General features: G+C 36.6%; 5 protein-coding genes, 1 long non-coding RNA gene and 1 pseudogene across 8 annotated transcripts; 2 read left to right on the forward strand and 5 right to left on the reverse strand.

Moving 5' to 3' along the window:
* Positions 1-129: 129 nt before the first annotated feature.
* On the reverse strand, positions 130-2038 carry LOC104776922 (GDSL esterase/lipase At1g28670). Its single transcript, XM_010501095.3, has 5 exons — positions 1533-2038; positions 1178-1396; positions 940-1088; positions 577-853; positions 130-497 (listed from the first exon to the last, which is right to left on the reverse strand). Exons 1-5 carry the CDS (start codon positions 1795-1797, stop codon positions 238-240), a joined length of 1170 nt encoding a protein of 389 aa, XP_010499397.1. The 5' UTR covers positions 1798-2038; the 3' UTR covers positions 130-237.
* Positions 2039-5646: 3608 nt separating this feature from the next.
* Positions 5647-7576, forward strand: LOC104757214 (inactive tetrahydroanabasine acetyltransferase pauper allele-like). The gene is made up of 3 exons (XM_010479942.3): positions 5647-6692; positions 6780-7057; positions 7160-7576. The coding sequence occupies exons 1-3, from the start codon at positions 5881-5883 to the stop codon at positions 7420-7422; spliced, it is 1353 nt and encodes a 450-aa protein (XP_010478244.2). The 5' UTR covers positions 5647-5880; the 3' UTR covers positions 7423-7576.
* Positions 7534-9321, reverse strand: LOC104776923 (pentatricopeptide repeat-containing protein At1g28690, mitochondrial pseudogene; annotated as a pseudogene). The gene has a single exon (XR_015595502.1). The product of XR_015595502.1 is annotated as a pentatricopeptide repeat-containing protein At1g28690, mitochondrial pseudogene (transcript).
* On the reverse strand, positions 9321-10771 carry LOC104776925 (uncharacterized protein At1g28695-like). 2 transcript variants are annotated; one of them, XM_010501099.2, is made up of 3 exons: positions 10557-10771; positions 10079-10468; positions 9321-10000 (listed from the first exon to the last, which is right to left on the reverse strand). In XM_010501099.2, exons 1-3 carry the CDS (start codon positions 10662-10664, stop codon positions 9989-9991), a joined length of 510 nt encoding a protein of 169 aa, XP_010499401.2. In that variant the 5' UTR covers positions 10665-10771; the 3' UTR covers positions 9321-9988. The 2 variants fall into 2 exon arrangements, with proteins under 2 accessions (XP_010499401.2, XP_087365023.1); XM_087508897.1 differs by having other exon boundaries at positions 9425-9996; positions 10074-10468; positions 10557-10770.
* A 914-nt stretch (positions 10772-11685) lies between these two features.
* On the reverse strand, positions 11686-13111 carry LOC104776926 (uncharacterized protein At1g28695-like). Its single transcript, XM_010501102.2, has 3 exons — positions 12901-13111; positions 12427-12816; positions 11686-12345 (listed from the first exon to the last, which is right to left on the reverse strand). The coding sequence occupies exons 1-3, from the start codon at positions 13036-13038 to the stop codon at positions 11845-11847; spliced, it is 1029 nt and encodes a 342-aa protein (XP_010499404.1). The 5' UTR covers positions 13039-13111; the 3' UTR covers positions 11686-11844.
* Positions 13112-13252: 141 nt separating this feature from the next.
* Positions 13253-19579, reverse strand: LOC104776927 (uncharacterized). Its single transcript, XR_766186.3, has 7 exons — positions 18964-19579; positions 18621-18697; positions 16638-16725; positions 16256-16304; positions 15268-15833; positions 15087-15123; positions 13253-13893 (listed from the first exon to the last, which is right to left on the reverse strand). It is a non-coding gene; the product is annotated as an uncharacterized LOC104776927 (long non-coding RNA).
* A 356-nt stretch (positions 19580-19935) lies between these two features.
* LOC104776928 (uncharacterized) lies at positions 19936-20557 on the forward strand. Its single transcript, XM_010501103.3, has 2 exons — positions 19936-20080; positions 20184-20557. The coding sequence occupies exons 1-2, from the start codon at positions 19973-19975 to the stop codon at positions 20427-20429; spliced, it is 354 nt and encodes a 117-aa protein (XP_010499405.2). The 5' UTR covers positions 19936-19972; the 3' UTR covers positions 20430-20557.
* Positions 20558-20616: the final 59 nt, after the last annotated feature.

A 20616-nucleotide genomic window follows, 5' to 3' on the forward strand; every position in this document is an offset into this window, starting at 1 on the left:
ATAAGTTAGATCTAAATTAATGGAGATTATGTCTACATTTTTTTTTCTTTTGAAAAAGAGATTATGTCTACATTTACCACATCATATATAAAGTAGTAGCTAGCACTTATAGCATTTAGCACTAAGCACTTATGATCCTCACCTTAAGTATTTGTCATTAGTCAAATCTTGCCGTACAAGCAATCTGTTCTTGTTAATAATCATCATCACATTCTTTTTACAACAAATTCTTGAATTTTAACTGCTGAAGGAATACTCCTTAGCCACTGAATCAGAGTCAAGGCAGGACCAATCAAAAGCAGGAGTTGCATAGGGGCCGTTGAGTAAACTCTGAGCCATCTTCTGGTACGTGGCTTCGGTTAAATGATAACCATCCCAATTCACATGCTCAGAAGGATTTTGACAATAGCCAACTCCTTCATATCCACACTCTTTATCAATAGTGAAGTTGTATTGACCTCCGACTCCACAACATGCAGCCAAAGGGTTCTTAAATCCTAATATAAGAGAGAAACAAATATCGGTTAATGAATCAAACCGTGAAAGGTCAGTGGCAGAGTTTTAAGTGGAACGGACCGTATTTAGCTGGTTCTTGAAAAAACCGGTATAAGGAATTGTGGTAGTCGGCGTAAATGATGTTGACATGAGGATAGAGTTTTTGGAGTCGTTTGAGTTCTGTCTTAAGCTGTTCGTTGTGGTGCTCTCCAAATTCGTTGAGCCATGGGATACAACCTGTCAAAGGATCATGGTCTTGTTCTGCCACGGTCTGAAATAGAGTCAGATACGCCGCAGAGCATCCTGCTGGGAAGCCTCCGGGTACCAAAAATGTTTTGCCCCCTAAATCGACCAAATCCTGTAGTTTTGTTTCTTAATTTGTTATAAAAAAAAAACATAAAACACCTTTTTGTGTTGGCGGAGGGAAATGTAAAGATTTGTTACCACAATTGCAGAAGAAATAGCTTTGATGATTAAAGGAACAAGCTCTTTGATTTCATTGATACTTTTGCCTTCGAAAAACGGGTAATTATAGTCGTTTCCTCCAATCTCTCCCATGAGTATCAGTGAGTCTTCAAGCATCTCTCTACAATCTGAACACAGAGAAAGAAATCAACCCCGTTAAAACCAAGCTCGATTCATCATCAATGATATAGAAGTGAACAAGGCTAAGTTTACTAACCACGAGAGGATGAGGCGCAGAGGTTAGGCAAAATCTGCTTAAAGGTGTTAAGCTGAACACTTAGACTCACATTGCTGAAATCAGTCTCAATACCTTTTCCCACAAGAAACGCTCGATCCAATGCGGTTGCTCCATACACCGCAAAATTGATCCCATGTTCGAAGCTCACGTTTTGGGATCCAAAATAAGGCGGTACGTACGGTAGTCCCAAGAATTCGGCTGTTTGAATAGTAAGAATAAATTACAAAAAACTCTGGAGGAAGTAGGGTTTATTACTTGATGTTCACGCAAGAAAGACCTAAAGCAGATGAGAGCACAAGTGGTTTTTGCCTAAAAGAGAGGAAAAATTAGGTACCAATGAAATCGATGATAAGACGGCCATCAGAGGCACGGCCGGTGGGAGGATGGAAGAAGCTTTCACCATAAGGAAGAAAGGCGGTTTGAGGAAGATGATTGACGTCGGAGAGATGGAGATAATTTCCGGTGTCGGCAATGGAATCACCAAAGCTGATGATTGACTTAAACTGCCGACACCGAGATTCTGATGAAACGACAATGATGGTAGTGGAGTATAAGACAAGTAGAAAGCTTGAGATGAGCTTCTTCGCTGAAGAAGCCATGGGGAAGAAGAGTCGTGGTCTTTGTCGTCTGTATCACTCAATTTTTTATAGTCTTTTTTTTTTTAGATCATCATTGAGTAATGGCAAGAGATGAGGCAATTATTAGATTCATTTATGATGCCAGCAAGAAAGAGTAGTATTTGGTTATTGGTTGAAAATGAAGTAACTAAAGAAACGTCAGACAAGTTGGACGCTCCCATCACAAAGTTGGATTATTCGATATCGTGGAAAATAATATAACGAAAGATTCCTTCCTTACTTTAGTATAGTTTTATAATCATAAAAACGGATTCCTTACCTAACGAATTATAAAATGACTGAAAAAAAAACAATTTTGAAATGATCATGGAGATGTTTGACGCACGCGATAGTATCCGTAATCTCTTCCCTCAAGTGGCCCGATCTGCTCACTAATTTTTAATGGAGTCAATTTTTTATTTGGAACTAAGTATTAATCAAATATATTAGATATTATTCAAAATAGAAATTATATATGTTCGAGTATTACCCCCTATTTGTGAAAGAAAAAAAAATGATTCGTAAATATCAACATAAAACCTTAAACAGATACTAATTTCAACATAAAACATGAACTAATATACCGAAGCATATTCTAATGATCGTTATACGTAACAATAAGGAATAAGAATCATAAATTCATAACACTCCAAATTAAAAAATAATTGTGCTACAAGAATTAGACGAAAAATATATGAAAAAGGTGCAGTTCTCTTGAAAAGTTCACATTTATTTTATTTTCGGGTGATTTTAGACAAATCGAATTGCTTGTTGGAACACATTAACATATATGTACGCTGTTAAAAGTGATATTTGCTTCTTCTTTTTTTTTGTTAACAGTGATGTTTGTTTTAAATACCTTTTGTAACTAGAAACTGTTATTAGTGACGAAGTCAGGAGATACTTTGGTGTCAAGTCATTATGATTGAGTGGATTATGTATGTGACATATGTCACATAAGGAAATATGTTTTGAGGCTTAGAGTTGCCAAGTTGTATGGAAATCTTGTATTTTATGAATGTGAAAATCTAATAATCTATTTTCGAATAAAACCCCTCTGCGACCTTGAAGCAAAGCCTCTACAATTTTCAAGAGATCTCACATTTGATTATCATTCCAACTAAAATTTCGATATAATTCTAAAATAGGAGTATAATAATCTAACCAAAATTTATTTAAATTACTAGGAGTCACTCCGTGCGTAGCACGCATTTAGTTTACATTGTTTTTAGATATTTTTTTTATAATTTTGGAAATTGTTAGTTGAATAATTATTAATTAAATAAAACATTATGTAAGATTTAAAATATGAGGGTTAGTAAAATGTATATCTTTCTATCTATAAGAGAAATTGTAGTTAAGAGCATATAAAAATTTTATTATTTAATTAGATAATAAATACACTAATCTTTATATCAAATAGGTAAATGTAATTTATAATTCTTCTGGTTTTTTACTTGTCGTTTAAGGTTTTTTCACACAAACTAAAAAACTATTAAATTGTCTGTTTTACCCTTTATTAATATATTTTATAAAAATTTCATTGGTCAAAAATTTTAAACAGCAAGGATAAAACAGGAAGATTCACCAAACATATTCATTGAAAACCTAAAACAACAACTAAATCAAAACAAAAAGAGTATTTCATTGTTATAGGAGTCACATAAACTATGTGAAAGTTATATATATGCAATTATTACATATTAATATTTTCGTTATATATATAATATTTCTAAAATACTATTCTTAATCATTCATTGCATTACTATAAATATTATGAAAGTTACAAAAATGGGAGTAAGTACAAACTTGTATGGGATTGATGAGATGGAATAGAAAAGTTAATAGAAAACGTGTCAGGTTTATAAAAATACATTATTGTGAATTAATAACTAAATTGTCTATTCTTTTAAATATATTATAAATATAAATCTATGAACGGGCAAAGATATATTCGCTTCTCTCTTTAAACAGAAATATATTCAGTTATCTGTTTATCAAAAAAAAAACAATTCAATTTTCATTTAGTTATTTAGAAATTATATATTAAATTATACTTTAGTTTATGAATTTAATGTATTGAAAATGAAATAAAATAATGTAATATCAAGGTCATGTGAATTATTTATATTAAAGTGTGGAAATTAAACAGCCAATTATTACTTGGCATTATCCTATACAACCCCAATATTATAATCTTATATCCTTAAACTATTTAACCATCAAATTATTTGTTAATTGACTAAATTTGTTACAATAAAAATTAAAAGAAACAAAATGATACTTGTGAAAGAAGAGAGCATCAAATGACAATCTTTTGGAGCTTTCCAAAAGAAAAATTTACTTTATTATTTGATGATATAATATAGTAAGGTTTCTTTAATTTCAACTCTTACTCTAAGAATTTGACGCCCAACATAATTATATATTAAAATTATTTTAAAATCAAATACACATGAAATTATTTATTTTCTTTTATAAGTATTTAAAAATGATTGCATAAATCATCAAAAGATGAACAATGTAAAAATAATTTACATTTGTGGAAAAAATATTTAAGACTTAGTAAGATAATATTTCTTATAAAGTTAGGAATTTCCCAAAAACTGATGATCTGAACAATGATACTATTGCTACCGGTGTTTTGTTGTTTATTGGAGATTGAATCGAGGATAGAATAGAAAGTAAATGTTTTAGTTTTCACAATAGTATGAAAGAAGATGTGCTTGTATGGTAATAGGTTGTTTTTAGAAAATTAAACTCTATACAATGTTTGAGCCTTTAAGAGAGAGAACGGATTGAAATCAAATATTAAAGATCATAAATTCACAAGTGTTTCAAAATAATAAGTTAAAAATTAGAAGTAATATAAACAAAAATAAAAAATGAGGAAAATAGTGGGTAGATATAAAGCAATGCATAAAATGATGGTATTCTTTCAAATCAAACCTAAGTAGTTATGTTCATAATTTAATTTTATATAAACAAATTTAAAAAAAAATAGAAACTAATTTACTTAAATAATACCATCCCACCATCTTACTTAAATTTGATTCCGCTTGTTCCCGTGAAAATTATATAAGATTCAAACATATAAATTAAACCCAAGAATTCAAACCTATAAATTTAATTTAATGTTGTATCGTTCCAAGATGAAACCAACGACAGCTGATACAAGGTGACTCTAGATTCTTGGGGGCCGCATATGTTTTTGATTAAAGAAGGGAGGAAGAAAATGTTGATGATTTTTTTTTTGTTTGATGGACTTCTAGTTAATTGGGTCTAAACTATAGTTAATTAGGTCCAGACAAAAGAAAATACAGATGTCATAAAAATAGCAAGCCAAGTGTTATCTTCTTAGCAAAAGTTGAAAAAAACCTTCTCCTATTGTATAACATTTTGGAATTAGCACCAGTCAAATGACTATAAAAAAAAAATTTAGTGGCACCATACATCTTGTGTTATACTAATGAACCATAACCATTTTAGTTCCACCAACTATATCTACTTTTCGACTTCTAATTTATTTTATTGTTTCTTACCAAGAATTTTTTGTTCACTTGCCATCGTTTTATTCCCAAAAATCAGACTAAAATTATTCTTTTCACCCATTGAATTATTGAAGCTGCATTCTAGTTCACATTTTTGTTCTTTTTTTTATATCTCTTGCATGCAGTTACTCTCTTTTTCAACCACAACTTTATCTCCTTAACGAAAGCAAAAATACAAAAAATACTAATCTTGTGGAGGAGAAAAAAAAAACAGTGAAGACAACAAGACAAGTATGATCTGAAAAGACATACAAAAAAACAGTGAAGACAAGTATGGCATGAGTAAGAAACTTCAAAATTGTTATGTTTGAAACTGTTGTAGGTAACCAAAAATTTGGACATGGGACTTGACTGTTTGGTAGTTGGTGAAGCCTACCACCATGAGCTGTCCTCAAGGCATTGAATTTGCCTTTTTCTAATCGATACTTAAGTATAAATTTGGACCCCAAAACGAACCAGCAAAGACCCATACCACACACACACCACGACACCAATCTTTTTTATTATCAAAGGTATGGCGACACTTGAAATTACCGAAACAACCCTCGTTCAACCTTCCCACCAACCACTCCCCAACGACCAAACACTCTCTCTCTCTCATCTCGATAACGATAACAACCTCCACGTCAGCTTCCGTTACCTCCGCGTCTACTCCTCCTCCTCTTCCACCGTCGCCGGAGAATCCCCCTCCGCCGTCGTCTCCGCCTCTCTAGCCATAGCTCTCATTCACTATTACCCTCTCGCGGGATCTCTCCGTCGTTCTGCCTCCGATGATCGCTTTGAACTATACTGCACCGCTGGTCAAAGCGTGCCTATAGTCAACGCTACTGTTAACTGTACGCTCGAGTCCGTTGGGTATTTGGATGGGCCTGATCCAGGTTTCGTCGAGAGATTGGTACCGGATCCGACCCGGGAAGAGGGAATGGTTAATCCTTGTATACTTCAGGTCACGATGTTTCAGTGTGGTGGTTGGGTTTTAGGAGCGGCGATTCACCATGCCATCTGCGACGGGTTAGGTGCGAGTCTGTTCTTCAATGCTATGGCGGAAATAGCTCGTGGAGCTACTAAGATCTCTATTGAACCGGTTTGGGACAGAGCACGTTTACTTGGTCCAAGGGAGAAGCCTTGGGTTGGAGCTCCGGTTCGTGACTTCTTGAGCTTGGATAAGGACTTTGATCCGTACGGACAAGCCATTGGAGACGTTAAACGAGAGTGTTTCTTTGTGACCGACGAGTCTTTGGACCGGTTCAAGGCGCAGTTGCTCGAGAAATCGGGTTTGAGTTTCACTACATTTGAAGCTCTAGGTGCTTACATTTGGCGTGTCAAGTAAGTAACACTATTGTTTTAATGTTTGTTTTAATCAAAGTTCTTGAAATGTTTGATCTGAAAACAAGAAAATTTTGAACTGTTCAGGGTAAGAGCTGCAAAGACTAGGGGAGACGAGAATGTGAAGTATGTGTATGCGATAAATATTAGAAGGTTGATGAACCCACCTTTGCCTAAAGGCTACTGGGGAAACGGATGTGTGCCAATGTATGCTCAGATCAAAGCTGGAGAGCTCATAGAGCAACCAATTTGGAAAACTGCAGAGCTCATAAAACAGAGCAAATCCAATGCGAGTGATGAATATGTACGCTCCTTTATTGACTTCCAAGAGCTGCATCACAAAGATGGAATCAATGCCGGTTCAGGTAAAGAACATACAAGAACTTTTTTTGGTTTTGGAAACTAAGGAAAACTCAAAACAAAGTTCAAGCTTTTTCGTGTTTTCATGTTTGGATTATGTAAAACAGGAGTGACTGGATTCACAGACTGGAGATACCTAGGGCATTCCACGATTGATTTCGGATGGGGAGGACCTGTGACGGTTTTGCCACTATCAAACAAGTTGCTTGGAAGCATGGAACCATGTTTCTTCTTGCCATATTCTGCTGATGCTGCTGCTGGAAGCAAGGACAGTGGATTTAAGGTTTTGGTGAACCTGCGCGAATCTGCAATGCCTGAGTTTAAGGAGGCCATGGACAAGTTCCACAAAGGTGAAATTGCTCTGTCTTGATCACCAAAAAAACGAACTCTAAGTACGCACAGTAAAGCAGAAACACAATCACAAAATCATCAACTATGTGTAAATTGCGGTTTCATCACTGAACAAATGTTTTTGAGCCAGTGTATTTGATTTGAAGAGCATGAATAAAAGAAGCCTTACTGTATGTTTCATAATTATCACTTTTGTAAAACACTCTTGAGGCAAAAAGTCTCATCTCCAATCAATCTTCTATGAATGGACCAAACCCAAAAGCCTGATAAATACAAGACTCTTATTCAAGTACCTACAATCAATCGTCTCTAGTCCAACTACGACCAATATTTTTAGATATCTTTCTTGCTTTCATCACCTCTCGGATCTTGCTCACATTGTCCCATCTATCATTAGAAGCGTAAACATTGGATAATGCCAAATAAGCTCCAGGTCTTTTGTCAGCATTCAGTTTGAAAAGCTCACTCGCAGCTATGCTTGCAAGGTCAACATTACCATGCAAATTACAAGAACTGAGAAGAGCTGCCCAAACATCTGAATTATGCTTTTCCGGCATCGTCCTAACAAATTCAAAAGCTTTAGTCAATTCTCCAGCTCGTCCCATGAGATCAACCATGCAAGCATAGTGTTCCATCTTCGGTTTCAAGTAATAATCTCTCTGCATGCTCTCAAATATCTCATAACCTTTGTTGACTAAACCAGAATGTGAACAAGCAGAGAGAGCTCCAAGAAAAGTTACATAATTGGGTTCTATACGAAACTCCTTCATCCTAGTGAAGAGTTCGAGTGCTTCCTCAGGGTTTCCATTCTTTCCATATCCATCAATCATCGAAGTCCACGAAAACACGTTCTTCTCTTGCATCTGGTCAAAGGCTCTTCTTGCATCATCAATCCCTCCGCATTTGGCATACATGTCTAACAAAGAGCTCCCCATTTTGATATGCGTATAAACTCCACTCTTCATAATTTGAGCGTGCACTTGCTGACCAACTTCATGGGATGTCAAAACCGAACATGCCCCAATCACACTAGCAAAAGTTGAAATATTCGGATGGAAACCAGCTCGTTGCATAGAAATATACATGCCAACTGCACTCTTAGCAGTCTCAGCTTATCTGCTGAAACCTTCCACCATAGCATTATAAACTACAATATCCTTCACTTTAGTCGTATTAAAAACCTCTACCGCATCCTCCACAAAACCTTGGTTCATGTAACCTGAGATCATTGATGTAGAGCAAACAACATTCTCATCTTTCATAGTTTCGAACACAATCCTTGCACACTCCAGGTTCCCACTCTTCACATAAGAATCCACAAGTGCAGTAATCAACACATCATCTAACTCAACGTCAAACTTTATAATCCGGGAATGGACCAACTTGCATAAGCTACGCGGCAGTCTCATCCGTCTCATCACATTCGAGCCAAAGCTACTAGATGCCTTTAGAACCATTGAAAGCGTGTACCCATCTGCCTTTTCGCCAGAGTATGCCATCTGTTTAACTAGTAGAATAAACTCCTTCGCCAATCCATGCTTTAAGTACCCACTAATCAAGTAGTTATAAGCCGATAAAGTTGGCTTGGGTATTTTGTCGAACACTTGGCGTGCATATGTCACGCAGCCGCATTTTAAGTGGAGGATGAGTAGTTTGATGGATATGTTCAAATCTGTTAAAAACCCAGTTTTTATAATATCTGCGTGTATCTTCTTCCCAGCTTTTGAGGTCGGAGAATTGATGTGTTCTTGAAGAGCAGCCGCAATGCATCTTGCCGGTGACAGAGACGTAACGTCTTGTTTCGACGGGATTGTGGAGTAGTGATTCGACGGAAAAATCCGCCGTGAGACTGACGTGAATCTGAAGATTCTCATGCTTACATAAAAAAAGCTTTGAATTTGTGATAAAGATTGAAACTTTCCGAGTCAATTACAGTAAACTCTGTTTCCATAATGACAAAGAAGAGAGAGATAGTTTGGTAAGAAACGACAGCGTTTTAAGACATTTGATATAGAGTGATGTCCAAGTCAAAGGTTGGAAGCATATTATATATAATACATAAATGTTTAGGTATTATAAACGAAGAGGGTCAGAGCATTGTAACATATAGTTAGGTGTCATTCAGATTCAGTCATTCCATGAACGCCAGCACTTAACATGGGGGCTCCATTTGTTATTGACATGTGAGGTTTTGTAGAGTTTCCAATCACGAAGCACACGAGTGAGATCAAAGACCTTGGCAGGGATGTGGCGGCAGCAGTTGGCATGGACGGTTGTCACAGCGCTCATGTCAGAGCTTTCTTGGCAGAAACCGCTGAATTCGTTGGTGTTGAGGAATTCAACGGTGAGGCCGAGCTGGTCGAAGTAGCCGGAGTCTAGGAGATTCTGGAGGACGTCTTGTTCTTTCATGCCAGTGGAGTTGAGCCTCATGTCGTACCACTTCTCGAAGAGGGAGATGGTCTTGTTTTTGGACCGAACGTGGTAGAATCCCGTGTTGATCAAGTGTCCCCCCACGCCATTACGGTCCACGCTTATTTGCATATCCAAGCTCTCGTTTAGCCGAGACAAGGGACTCCTCAGCCACATTATGTCGTGTCCTGACATTATTGAGCAATAAATTGAAGTGTTTTGTTTGTACTTATATTATAAGTTGCAAAATCGGGTGACGACCTTACCGTGAAAATAACATGGTAACCACGGCGAAGAACGTCTAAGAGCAAGCGAGTCCTTCGCCACATCATCTCAATAAATTCCTTTGACATGAATAGTTTCTCTTCCTCTAAGTCAACCCCATCGGTCTCAATCTTGTAGCAGTGAAGCCTCCTGAAACGGTACCGATCATAGGCAGTCTGATCCGCTGCCACCACCATCAGGTTGTCCAAAAGCGGCAGAGTCCCTTCTCCTTCCCAAAAGCTATCCAAAAACAGATCCAGCATCGACCGGCCTCTCCCGACATCCTCCACGTACGCTTTGTTCACCATCGTTATGATAACCGTCTTGTTGTTTCCTGCCGCCGCCCTAACCAGCGCCGCCTCTAGCTCATCTACCGGATACTCAGTGCTTCTCTGTCACCAATTAAAAAAATATTTCAATAAAAGTCTTCCTCCTATGTATTTAGTCTACATTACAATATATATTTATGAATCCAATTACCAGAGTATTGTCGGCATGGTTTTGAAGATTGAAGATGTATAAAACGCCGAAAAAGAGGAGAGCGACGGCAACGGCGAGACTACCGGAGAAGTTATTGCAGAGAGGCATGTTTTTGGTTTATCTGATTAGTAGGAATTAGGAGACTCACGTCTTTGTTGTGTCATTATGTCCTCTATCTCTCTCTTGATGATTTTGTACACAACAATTAAACCTATTTATCTATTTATTGTGTGACTTTACAATCAACTTAACAATTATGTATTTCTCGGAATGTCCTAATTAACGTTCTTAAGGTTTCTTCACGAATACGTCACAAATCGTCTTATATTAATTAGGCTTTTGTGTTTTTTTGGTTTTCTCCTTAAGACTAGACGACGCACTTTATTTCTCTTTTTTTAATAGATTCAGTTGCTATGAACTAACACATGATATGCCATTAAAATTTAGTAAAAAAATATTTAGATTATGATACATACAAATATACAATCATATTTTATTAAATTAGTTGAGATTTTTTTTTTTTTCCAATTTTATCTCCTTTTCAATTCCTTTTATTTTTTTTAGATTTGCCAAAGATTTTTATCTATCCAAAATATATTTTTCTAAACATATTGAATTATTAATATAATCTATAACGAAATTACTGTTTTTTTTAATTTCTTTGAATTAAACAATAAATGACAATAATAATATTTTAGTATTAGTTAATTTCTCGTAATCATTTAACAGTTTAGATCTTAACATATAACAATTCCCCCACACTTTCAGAAATCAAGTGCTGAAGTTTCAACCAATAAGTGGATCCACAACGTACCTTTCTTTCATATCCTACGACGCACATTGGCTTATACATAAATACGTTTTGTATGCTGAAGAAAATGAACCGCTTACCGCCTACATCAATTGATTTCCCCAAAACACAAAGGAAATCATGTATTTAAGTTTCAGAACAGGGCATTTGGTGCAATGGTATGATTCTCGCTTCGGGTGCACGAGGTCTCGAGCTCACTCATTTGGTTTATCCACCAACTTGTGCTTGTGCATTGTAATTGGAACTCTCATCTTTTGTGAATTATATATCAAGTAGCTAGCTAGGTGGTATAAATAAAAGGCAGAGCAAAAAACAATCTTGTTGTAACACACATATAAGATGTTTTGTAATTACTTGTCAAAAGAGAAGCATGCAATGCTCCACTAGCTAGCTATGATTAACTTAAATACATATGCAGTTAATAGATACTGGATTTCTGTATACAAATAGTAATCTCACTATATGAACGAAGAAGGGTCAGAGCCTGGGGATATAGTGGGCGTCACTCCATGAACGCCCGCACTCAACATGGGGGCTCCACTTGCTGTTGACACGGGAGGCTTTGTAGCGTTTCCAATCACCAAGAACAAGAGTGAGATCAGAGACCTTAGCAGAGATGTGGCGGCAACAGTTGGCGTGGACTGTGGTGACAGCCCCCATGTCAGGGCTGTCTTGGCAGAAGCCACTGAATTCGGTTGTGTTGAGGAAGCCAACGTTGAGGCCAAGCTGGTCAAAGAAGCCGGAGTCGAGGAGCTTCTTAAGGACGTCCTGTTCCTTCATGTCCGTCCACTCGAGCCTCATGTCGTACCATTTCTGGAAGAGGGAGATGGTCTTGTTGTTGGACCGGACGTGGTAGAATCCTGTGTTGATCAAGTGTCCTCCCATGCCATTATTACTGTCCACGCTTATTTGCATATCCAAGCTTTCGTTGTTGCTTAACCGGGACAAAGGGCTCCTTAGCCACATCACGTCCGTATCCTGACATATGTACACACTATTTTAACGTAACAACTTCAGTGTTTTGTTATATGTTCCAAATTGAGGGACTGACCACTTTACCGTGAAAATAAGATGGTAGCCGCGGCTGAGGACGTCTAGGAGCAAGCGAGTCCTTCGCCACATCATCTCAATGAAATCTTTTGACATGTATACTTTCTCTCCCTCCAAGTCTATCCCTTCGGTCTCCATCTTATAGCAGTGGAGCCTCTTGAAACGGCAACGATCGTAGGCCGTCTGATCCGCTGCCACCACCACTAGATGGTCTAGTAGCGGCAGAGTCCCCTCTCCTTCCCAAAAACTCTCCAAAAACAGATCCAGCATCGTCCTCCCTCCTCCAACCTCCTTCACGTAGGCTTTGTTCACCATTGCTATTATCACCGTCTTGTTGTTTCGTGTCGCAGCCATGTCTAGCACGGCCTCTAGCTCGTCCACGGGATACGCTATCCTTCTCTGTCATCACTTTAATATTTCAAATCTTGCTAGCTATAATTACTCTTACATACCTATATTTCACGAATCAATTAACTTACTTACGAGAGAGTCGACATAGTTTTGGAAATCGGAGATAGGATCAGAAACAGAACGCGATGAGAAGTAGATATATAGGGCGCCGGCGAAAAGTAGAGCAATGGCCACCGCGAGATTAGCGGAGGCGTTATTGCCGGAAGACATTTTTTGGTTTTATCGGATTACTAGGGTAGGAGACTCACCTATGTGCCTTTTTTTTCTCTTTAAATTAGCATTCTAAAATTTAAGTATTTAACCTATATTTATATAAGGATTTGGATGTAACAGTCATCCCAATTAAATGTAATAGCCTCAATTTAATGTGTAAAAACTAACTCACACGCTTTTAAGGTTCCTTCTCGAGTACGTCACATACGAATCATTTTTTTTTTTTTTAAAGCATACCTTTCATTAACCTCAATAGGGGAGAATACAAACAGTGCCTCCCATAGAGTAACACCTACAAACTTAACAAAATACAATAAAGGAAAGATTAGAGGAAGTAACGAAACCAAGTAACCAAGAGAGAGTCATCCGGATTGGAGATCCTTTGTTTAAGAGTTAGGGGACCGAGGTGAGCTCGAATGATGCTTTTGATCTCCTGGATCAAAACCGAGGCTGGGCAAGAGAGAGAGGAATGTATTCGTGAATTACGCTCCTTCCAAATAGAGTACACTGAGGCTTGGTAAAGTAGTCGAAGAATCCAAGTAATGTTTCTATCCCTACATGGATACTTCAACCATCTGACTCCAGCTTCAAAGGTAGGAGGAGGAGAGATATGGACTTTACCAGTGAAGTGATGCCAAACCTCCCTCGCATAAAAGCAATCAAAGAACAAGTGTTGCCGAGATTCATCCATAGAGTTACTGAGAGGACACATAGATGGAACCGTAAAACCCCATCGTAACAACCGATCCCGTGTAAGAAGCCTATGTCGAGAGTTGAGCCAAGCTATGAAAGCGTGTTTGGGATTTCTGCCAGTTCCTCCATCGTTACGTGCGTTGTGTCTTTATTTGTTTCCTGAAAGCAGAATTATTGTACCCATACTTTTAGCAATTGTTAAGAAAAAACTTCACCAACAATAGTTCAACAATGAAACATTCAAAAATTATGAACACAAATTGATTTGCTAATGGAAAGCTAGCAAACTTTCAAAATTACAAAGTCGTCTATAACGAATGTATCATTTATTTCGAACGCATTTCTCAACTATTGGAGAAATTGTACACGGATATATATATATATATATATATATATATATATATATATATGTTTCCTTTCTAACATAAGCTTATGGTTATGGCTGTCACTGTGAGTCTGTGAGCAAATGAACATTTGTGATACGAATGTATTAACTAGATGAAGTGCTCAAGTAAACAGAAACAAACGAGGAGTTGATATCTTGTATAATCGACCCACAGGTCCATGATGATGTAACTGAAAAAGAGAGGTATTGTCATATATGGTGTCACCAGTCACCACTAAGCAACAAAGAGACGTCCATTAGCATATTATTTATGTATTGTAAGTTTGGTTAATAAAGCCCACCACTACTACTACAGTACTTCACAAATCACAACTTGGTTGACTTTTCGTTTCCTGTATTAGATTTGTCATCATTATTATCTCCCAAGCTTTAGTCCACTGTGATGAGTAGTGTGGTATATAAAATCCAAAACATATCAAATTATACAAACAAACATTATAATACTTTTCAATTCTTCTATTTTGTTCTAGGTTTTTTTGGTGTTTACGTATTTCTAGTTTTAATGTCGCGCCATTATCATCATCACGCCCACGTAATATTCTATTTCCTTTCGAGAATCTTAGAAATGTTATTTCAATATTTTCTTATATATCCTATTGGCTAAATTTCAGCTGACAATATTTTCCTTTATCCTGATCTATATAAGATAAACATTCAACAATTCAAGATTGTGGTTTCGTGTTATGTTTCAACAAAAATCTTAGTTTACAGACAATTCATATTCACTATAAGCCCACAAAGTCAACTAATAGTACTAGATATAAATACTAGTAAAGCCAAACTCCTCGAGTAAATCCATTTCGATATCAAAGTTAGGCAACAGGAAGAACAAAATATCCAATAGATATAGACTTCTATTTGAGTATTCTGTAGGACGTTTAACAAAAATAGGTAGTAACTAAGAATTTGGTATGATCAAATCAAATGTTTTAGAACTGTAACATACCTTTCCTTCCATGTTGCCCAATGGAGCGATGACGTCGCTGCAAATAATCAATGAGTTTTCAGCATTCAGCAATTGAGCATTTATGATATACCAAATTTAAGCAGGACCATATTAGAAACGCCACTACTTGCTCTTAAACAATGAAATTAACATCTCATCAAACGAAGGACAAGATTGTTACCATTTTTAACAGAAAGATATTAACGAGTTGGGCACGTAGTCTGGCCTTTCGGTCTACGACTTCAGCTACTGGTATTCTTGTAATGATTTTCGAGAGTAGTAAAGGAACTAGTCTTCAACTAGAAAACACATCCCTGCTGCAGCTTCAACTAGTAAACATGAGATATGATAGAATCTCGTAGGATCCAACTCAAATACTGAATCAATATTCAATTAACTCTTCCCCAACGATTACAAAACTAAGAGAAACGTAACGGATGAACAAATACTCAATCTAAGAAGTGATGATCAACATTGATCATCCCCAAGCACATCGCAAGGGTCTCAAGCACATCGCAAGAGGTTTTACAACTCAGATTAAGCATAACTGAATCGAATGGAGAAGACCTCTCTTTTATTGATCCAACTGCAAAGCCTCCTCTCTGTTTGGAGTCTTTGCTTCATTATTTGTTTTGCTCCACGTCAGCAGCCACAAATCATATGTTTCTTCTTCTTCTTTATGTAATAGATATGATAAATCATATCAAGATAGTGTCAATACTTATACTAGCTCTGTAACACCAAATTCTCCGAAACCAAACAATAGCAACAAGACAAGTGTCAAACACAAATGTAAATGAAAAATTTAAGAGTTTGTTAACTGATACAAAATAGGACTATTATTTAAGAAACGGTAAGGAAAAACAATGTCTTCCCTGAAAACCATAAGAAACAGGGCATTTGGTCTAGTGGTATGATTCTCGCTCAGGGTGCGAGAAGTCCCCGAGTTCAATTATAGAAATGCCCCGTTAACTTTTTGTAAAATGTTTTCTAAATGCCAGCTAACATTTCATCAACATTAAATTAAAGACAATCCACCTTCACTATTAAGCCCGAAAGTCAACTAATTGAACTAGATCTAAAACGTAATGTCTTTCTTCGATTATCTAAACAAGAGAAAATTCTAGTATCAGATTAAAATATAAAGATATAGAAAAGTTTAAACTTACTGCATGTTGGCATCTTCTTCAAGAACAGGACCCTCAAAAGCAAACTTTCCTGTAAAAACAGAGTGAAGCATGATATCTCTTTTCCACAGGATCAAACAAGAACATGATTCAATGTAATTAAATTAAGAACAGTGCTCTAGTGGTATGATTCTCGCTTAGGGTACGAGAGGTCGTGAGTTTAATTCTCCAAACGCACCCATGACTTTTTGTAAAACATCTGTTCTGAATGCCAGCTTGCTTAGCAGATCAAGATTCAATCCTAAATTTTTCACAGCTAACCTAACTGCAGACTATATATTACCCTTCCAGTTTAGCAAGAAGAGAACAAAAATACCTTAAAGATTTCATAATTAACTACACAATGCAAAGGAAAAGAACTTACCGCGGTTTTACGTCCAATCTATGTCTTTTTAACCAGTGAAATTCATACAGTCATGACAGACACATTTTGTAAGGTGCCAAAGATTGAGCTGCAGAAACAGCATAAAAGCAATCAATGAAAGCAAAGGGAAGCAAATATTTTCGTAACGAAAAAACAGAATGCTAGTAAAATGTGTTCATGTAACAATCTATAAAAACAGGGCATTTGGTCTAGTGGTATGATTCTCGCTTTGGGTGCGAGAGGTCCCGAGTTCGATTCTCGAAATGCCCCATTGACCTTTTTGGAACCATATATTGGAAGTTCCAGTCTAAATTCTTACATATAAATTTCTATTTTATCCCTCATTTCCCACAGATCACATTCAGCCTTTTAACTATCTTTAACTAAAACTTCAGCAATATTACTGGCGTAATGTCTTCTACAAAGTCAGTCAATAGCTAAGCATTTGACATAGCAACATGATCAGTCAAATTTTAAGGCAAACAAACAAAAATGCGTTTGATCATTTCAATAGAATTTAATAGATAAGATCTAGGAACATTCTACTAAGACTAAAATTTGTATTTGTAAAAGTCAACTAAGAGAATGGGATCAAAATCTGACCAAATCTTCAACGTTTCAACTAAAATTCTTAACAACAGGGCATTTGGTCTAGTGGTATGATTCTCGCTTTGGGTGCGAGAGGTCCCGAGTTCGATTCTCGGAATGCCCCCCATTGACCTTTTTTTAAACCATATCTTCTAAGTTCTAGTCTAAATTCTTGCATATAAATTTGTATTTGGTCTTTCGTTAGTCACAGATCACATTCAGCCTTTCAACTATGAGTATATAACTAAAACTTCAGCAATATTACGGGTGTAATGTCTACAGAGTAAGTCAATAACCTAAGCATTTGATATAGCAACATGATCAGTCATATTTTAAGGCAAACAAGATCACATGACTAACTCTTCTAATGATTTTTCGTGGAAGAAACTTAAACAGTTGGACCAATATATTTCTGGAGTTTTTCCATACAGAGTTTCAATACAAACCAGTGATTCAAACAAAACTGCAAATGATCACTTCATTAGAAGTTAATAGATTAGATCTAGAACATTCTACTAAGAGTAAAATATATATTTGTAAAAGTCAACTAAGAGAATGGGATCAAAATCAGACCAAATACTCAACGTTTCAACTAAAATGCTTAACAACAGGGCATTTGGTCTAGTGGTATGATTCTCGCTTTGGGTGCGAGAGGTCCCGAGTTCGATTCTCGGAATGCCCCCATTGACATTTTTTGGCTCCATTAAAAATTAAACTGAGATATGAATGATACATTTTGAATGCAGTTCAGCTAAAGAAATTATTCAGGGATTCAGGAATTGGATTTTAGATAGCAGAAAGCCAAAAAAGCTAGAGTACAACTCCAGTGGTATTCTCTAGGTTCTTAACAAAATTAGTCAATGAGTCAAATGTTAAGACAAACAAGATCATAAAGCCAATTGAATAGGACGACAAAAAGACTATCCATACAGAAGAGTTTTGAATAATTGCGCCAACTTGTATCTCCATACAGGGAACAACACAAACCAGAAATCAACTTATGACGAAAATCCAAACGACATCATTGCATAAGAATTTGAATTTCATAGATTAGATCTAGGAACATCCTACTAAAATATTTATTTAGTGCAAGTCAACTAAGAGAAGGAAATCAAAATATGACGAGTTCAATGCTTAAACTAGATTGATTAACAACAGGGCATTTGGTCTAGTGGTATGATTCTCGCTTTGGGTGCGAGAGGTCCCGAGTTCGATTCTCGGAATGCCCCCATTGACTTTTTTGGATGTCTATCTTATATGCCAATTGATAACTACCATAGAACAAAACCTGGTTCTAATGCATGAGTCTCCCCTTCAATATCTAACAATTTACAGATTAATACTTTTGGTATAAACAGCTGAAATGCTACAAAGAGAATGAGAATTGTAATGCACCTTGGCTTTCACGTCCACTGGCTGATAAGTGCAGCAAGAAAACATTTTCTATATAGCGGATTGACCATAGAACGTCACTGCAGGAAATGAAAAGAAAACATCCGAAAAGGGTATTTAAGATTCAAGAACAATTATGCATTAACAGATATTTTACCAACAGCAGGGGATTTGGTCTAGTGGTATGATCTACTAAGTAGTAAACGTAAGCTCTTAGTATATAAGATTCAGAAAATATAAACGTTCGACCCCAGTATTAACCCACTGAACAGCTTACATTCTAAACAAAAGAGGAACTATAAAGCAGAATGAGCCACAACAATGATATGAAAAGACAAGTACTTACTACCCCTTTGCCGCTGAATTACGGTAGCTGTAAGGTTCTCCAATCAGCCCCCGTAACAGGTGGAACATATGACATAGCTGTGAGCCAAGAAAACTGGTTCAGGACTTTCGTCGAACATGTGGTGGGCGTCTCTCATGAAGGAGCATATTAACAAAATAACGAACGACTAGATCCGATGAAAACGCTCATATCTTCTCGGAACAACGACAAGGTGAAGGCATAGCGATAACGAACAAGAGGATCGAGACATGCAAAAGATTTTATCAAATCCAATTTGTTAACATGTAACGTAACCAAAACACAAGACACACGAATTTATCTCCTACTATTTGGTTTGTACGAAGAACTAGAATTGTCAAAATCTCGGTTAAACTGGTTTAAATCGAACTAAAACCGTATCGAAAAACTCTGGTTTTGTTTAAAGTGCAAGTAAACCGATTTAGTTTTAATTTCCCTTATCTAAACAACCTTAACTAAACCGAACCAAGAAAATTCAAAAATAAAAACCAATAATATCACATAAACCGAATAATTCAAAATTTGGACACCTCTACGCTGACGAAATGAATATTGCCAAGCGTATAACAATATGATTGTCAATAATTAATCAGTTTCCTTCATGTCTGTTTCAAAGCAAAGATAAATACATAGATTTTGATTTGAATATTTTAGGTCAACCATTAACAAAATCTATATATGGGGTAAATGTGTCGTATGAAAAGGAATAATACAAACGGGTTGGTGTGGTGGGTTAGAAGAATGTACATAACCACCTCCTCAACTACACACAAATCTGGTATTTATGGTTTAAGCCGAGCTAAACCATAGAGAGAAGCCACATACGTACATAAACTGCAACCACCACCACCACTCCACAAGAGAGGTTCACCAAACATGATCCGACCTTTATGACCAATTTGCACCATGGGATCTTGGGCTAAGTAACATATATAAATATATGCTAACGCATTGGAGGGAGTTTTGTAGTATTCTTCGAAATCGTCCCAATATGTCTTGCAAAGGAGATATTGTCGTTGGTATAGAGGAAGGATTGTTTCTTTTACCTTCAAACATATTCAATGAACTCTTTCTTGATCGTATCGGTCCATTGCCACAGGTTTTTTTTTTTTAAATAACTTCATTCTTATAACATCATTTATTATTATTATTCTTAATGTCAAGGATGTATAATGAATCAACCTGTCTTACATAATTGATAGAGGAATAGAGGAGGTAGCTACCAAAATCGGAAGCCAAGAATGTGGTACACGTTGAACCACTATGGTTCCATGGACAAGCCAAGTAAGGATGCATGTGCAGCGAAAGTTAAGCCACGAGGCACTGGAGTGTTTCTTCCCGAGAGACCAGTGAGTAGCTTAGAAGAGAATCGACTCACGAAGAAGCTATGCCCTGTCACCTCCTCTCATTCTAGACAAGTCTTTCTTCCCAAGGAATGGGCTTATTAGCTAGTAATAAGCATTTAATTACTTTGTGTATATCTTATGCTATTACAGAAGCTTAAACAAATAAGTTTTAACTGTCCTTCTCTAGAGTTGGCACCTATAAAATAGTATTGGGTATGGTTCCTCAATAATGCTTGCTTTCTTCCCTCTCTATACCGAACTATTTAAGGACCTGAAGAATGCCGCACAA

The sequence above is a fragment of the Camelina sativa genome, chromosome 3 (assembly GCF_030686135.1).
Source record: "Camelina sativa cultivar CO46 ecotype springtype chromosome 3, ASM3068613v1".
NCBI lineage: Eukaryota > Viridiplantae > Streptophyta > Magnoliopsida > Brassicales > Brassicaceae > Camelina > Camelina sativa.

Coding starts and splice junctions, on each gene's coding strand:
- LOC104776922 (XM_010501095.3), bottom strand. CDS start 1,797: ATGGCTTCTTCAGCGAAGAAGCTCATCTCAAGCTTTCTACTTGTCTTA. Junction 854..939: donor CTATTTCTTCTGCAATTGTG/GTAACAAATCTT, acceptor ACAAAACTACAG/GATTTGGTCGATTTAGGGGG. Junction 498..576: donor TCAAGAACCAGCTAAATACG/GTCCGTTCCACT, acceptor CTCTTATATTAG/GATTTAAGAACCCTTTGGCT.
- LOC104757214 (XM_010479942.3), top strand. CDS start 5,881: ATGGCGACACTTGAAATTACCGAAACAACCCTCGTTCAACCTTCCCAC. Junction 6,693..6,779: donor GCTTACATTTGGCGTGTCAA/GTAAGTAACACT, acceptor TGAACTGTTCAG/GGTAAGAGCTGCAAAGACTA. Junction 7,058..7,159: donor TGGAATCAATGCCGGTTCAG/GTAAAGAACATA, acceptor TATGTAAAACAG/GAGTGACTGGATTCACAGAC.
- LOC104776925 (XM_087508897.1), bottom strand. CDS start 10,664: ATGCCTCTCTGCAATAACTTCTCCGGTAGTCTCGCCGTTGCCGTCGCT. Junction 10,469..10,556: donor ACCATGCCGACAATACTCTG/GTAATTGGATTC, acceptor AATTGGTGACAG/AGAAGCACTGAGTATCCGGT. Junction 9,997..10,073: donor CATGTTATTTTCACGGTAAG/GTCGTCACCCGA, acceptor AATGTCAGGACA/CGACATAATGTGGCTGAGGA.
- LOC104776926 (XM_010501102.2), bottom strand. CDS start 13,038: ATGTCTTCCGGCAATAACGCCTCCGCTAATCTCGCGGTGGCCATTGCT. Junction 12,817..12,900: donor AAAACTATGTCGACTCTCTC/GTAAGTAAGTTA, acceptor AAGTGATGACAG/AGAAGGATAGCGTATCCCGT. Junction 12,346..12,426: donor GCTACCATCTTATTTTCACG/GTAAAGTGGTCA, acceptor TACATATGTCAG/GATACGGACGTGATGTGGCT.
- LOC104776928 (XM_010501103.3), top strand. CDS start 19,973: ATGTCTTGCAAAGGAGATATTGTCGTTGGTATAGAGGAAGGATTGTTT. Junction 20,081..20,183: donor GTATCGGTCCATTGCCACAG/GTTTTTTTTTTT, acceptor CATAATTGATAG/AGGAATAGAGGAGGTAGCTA.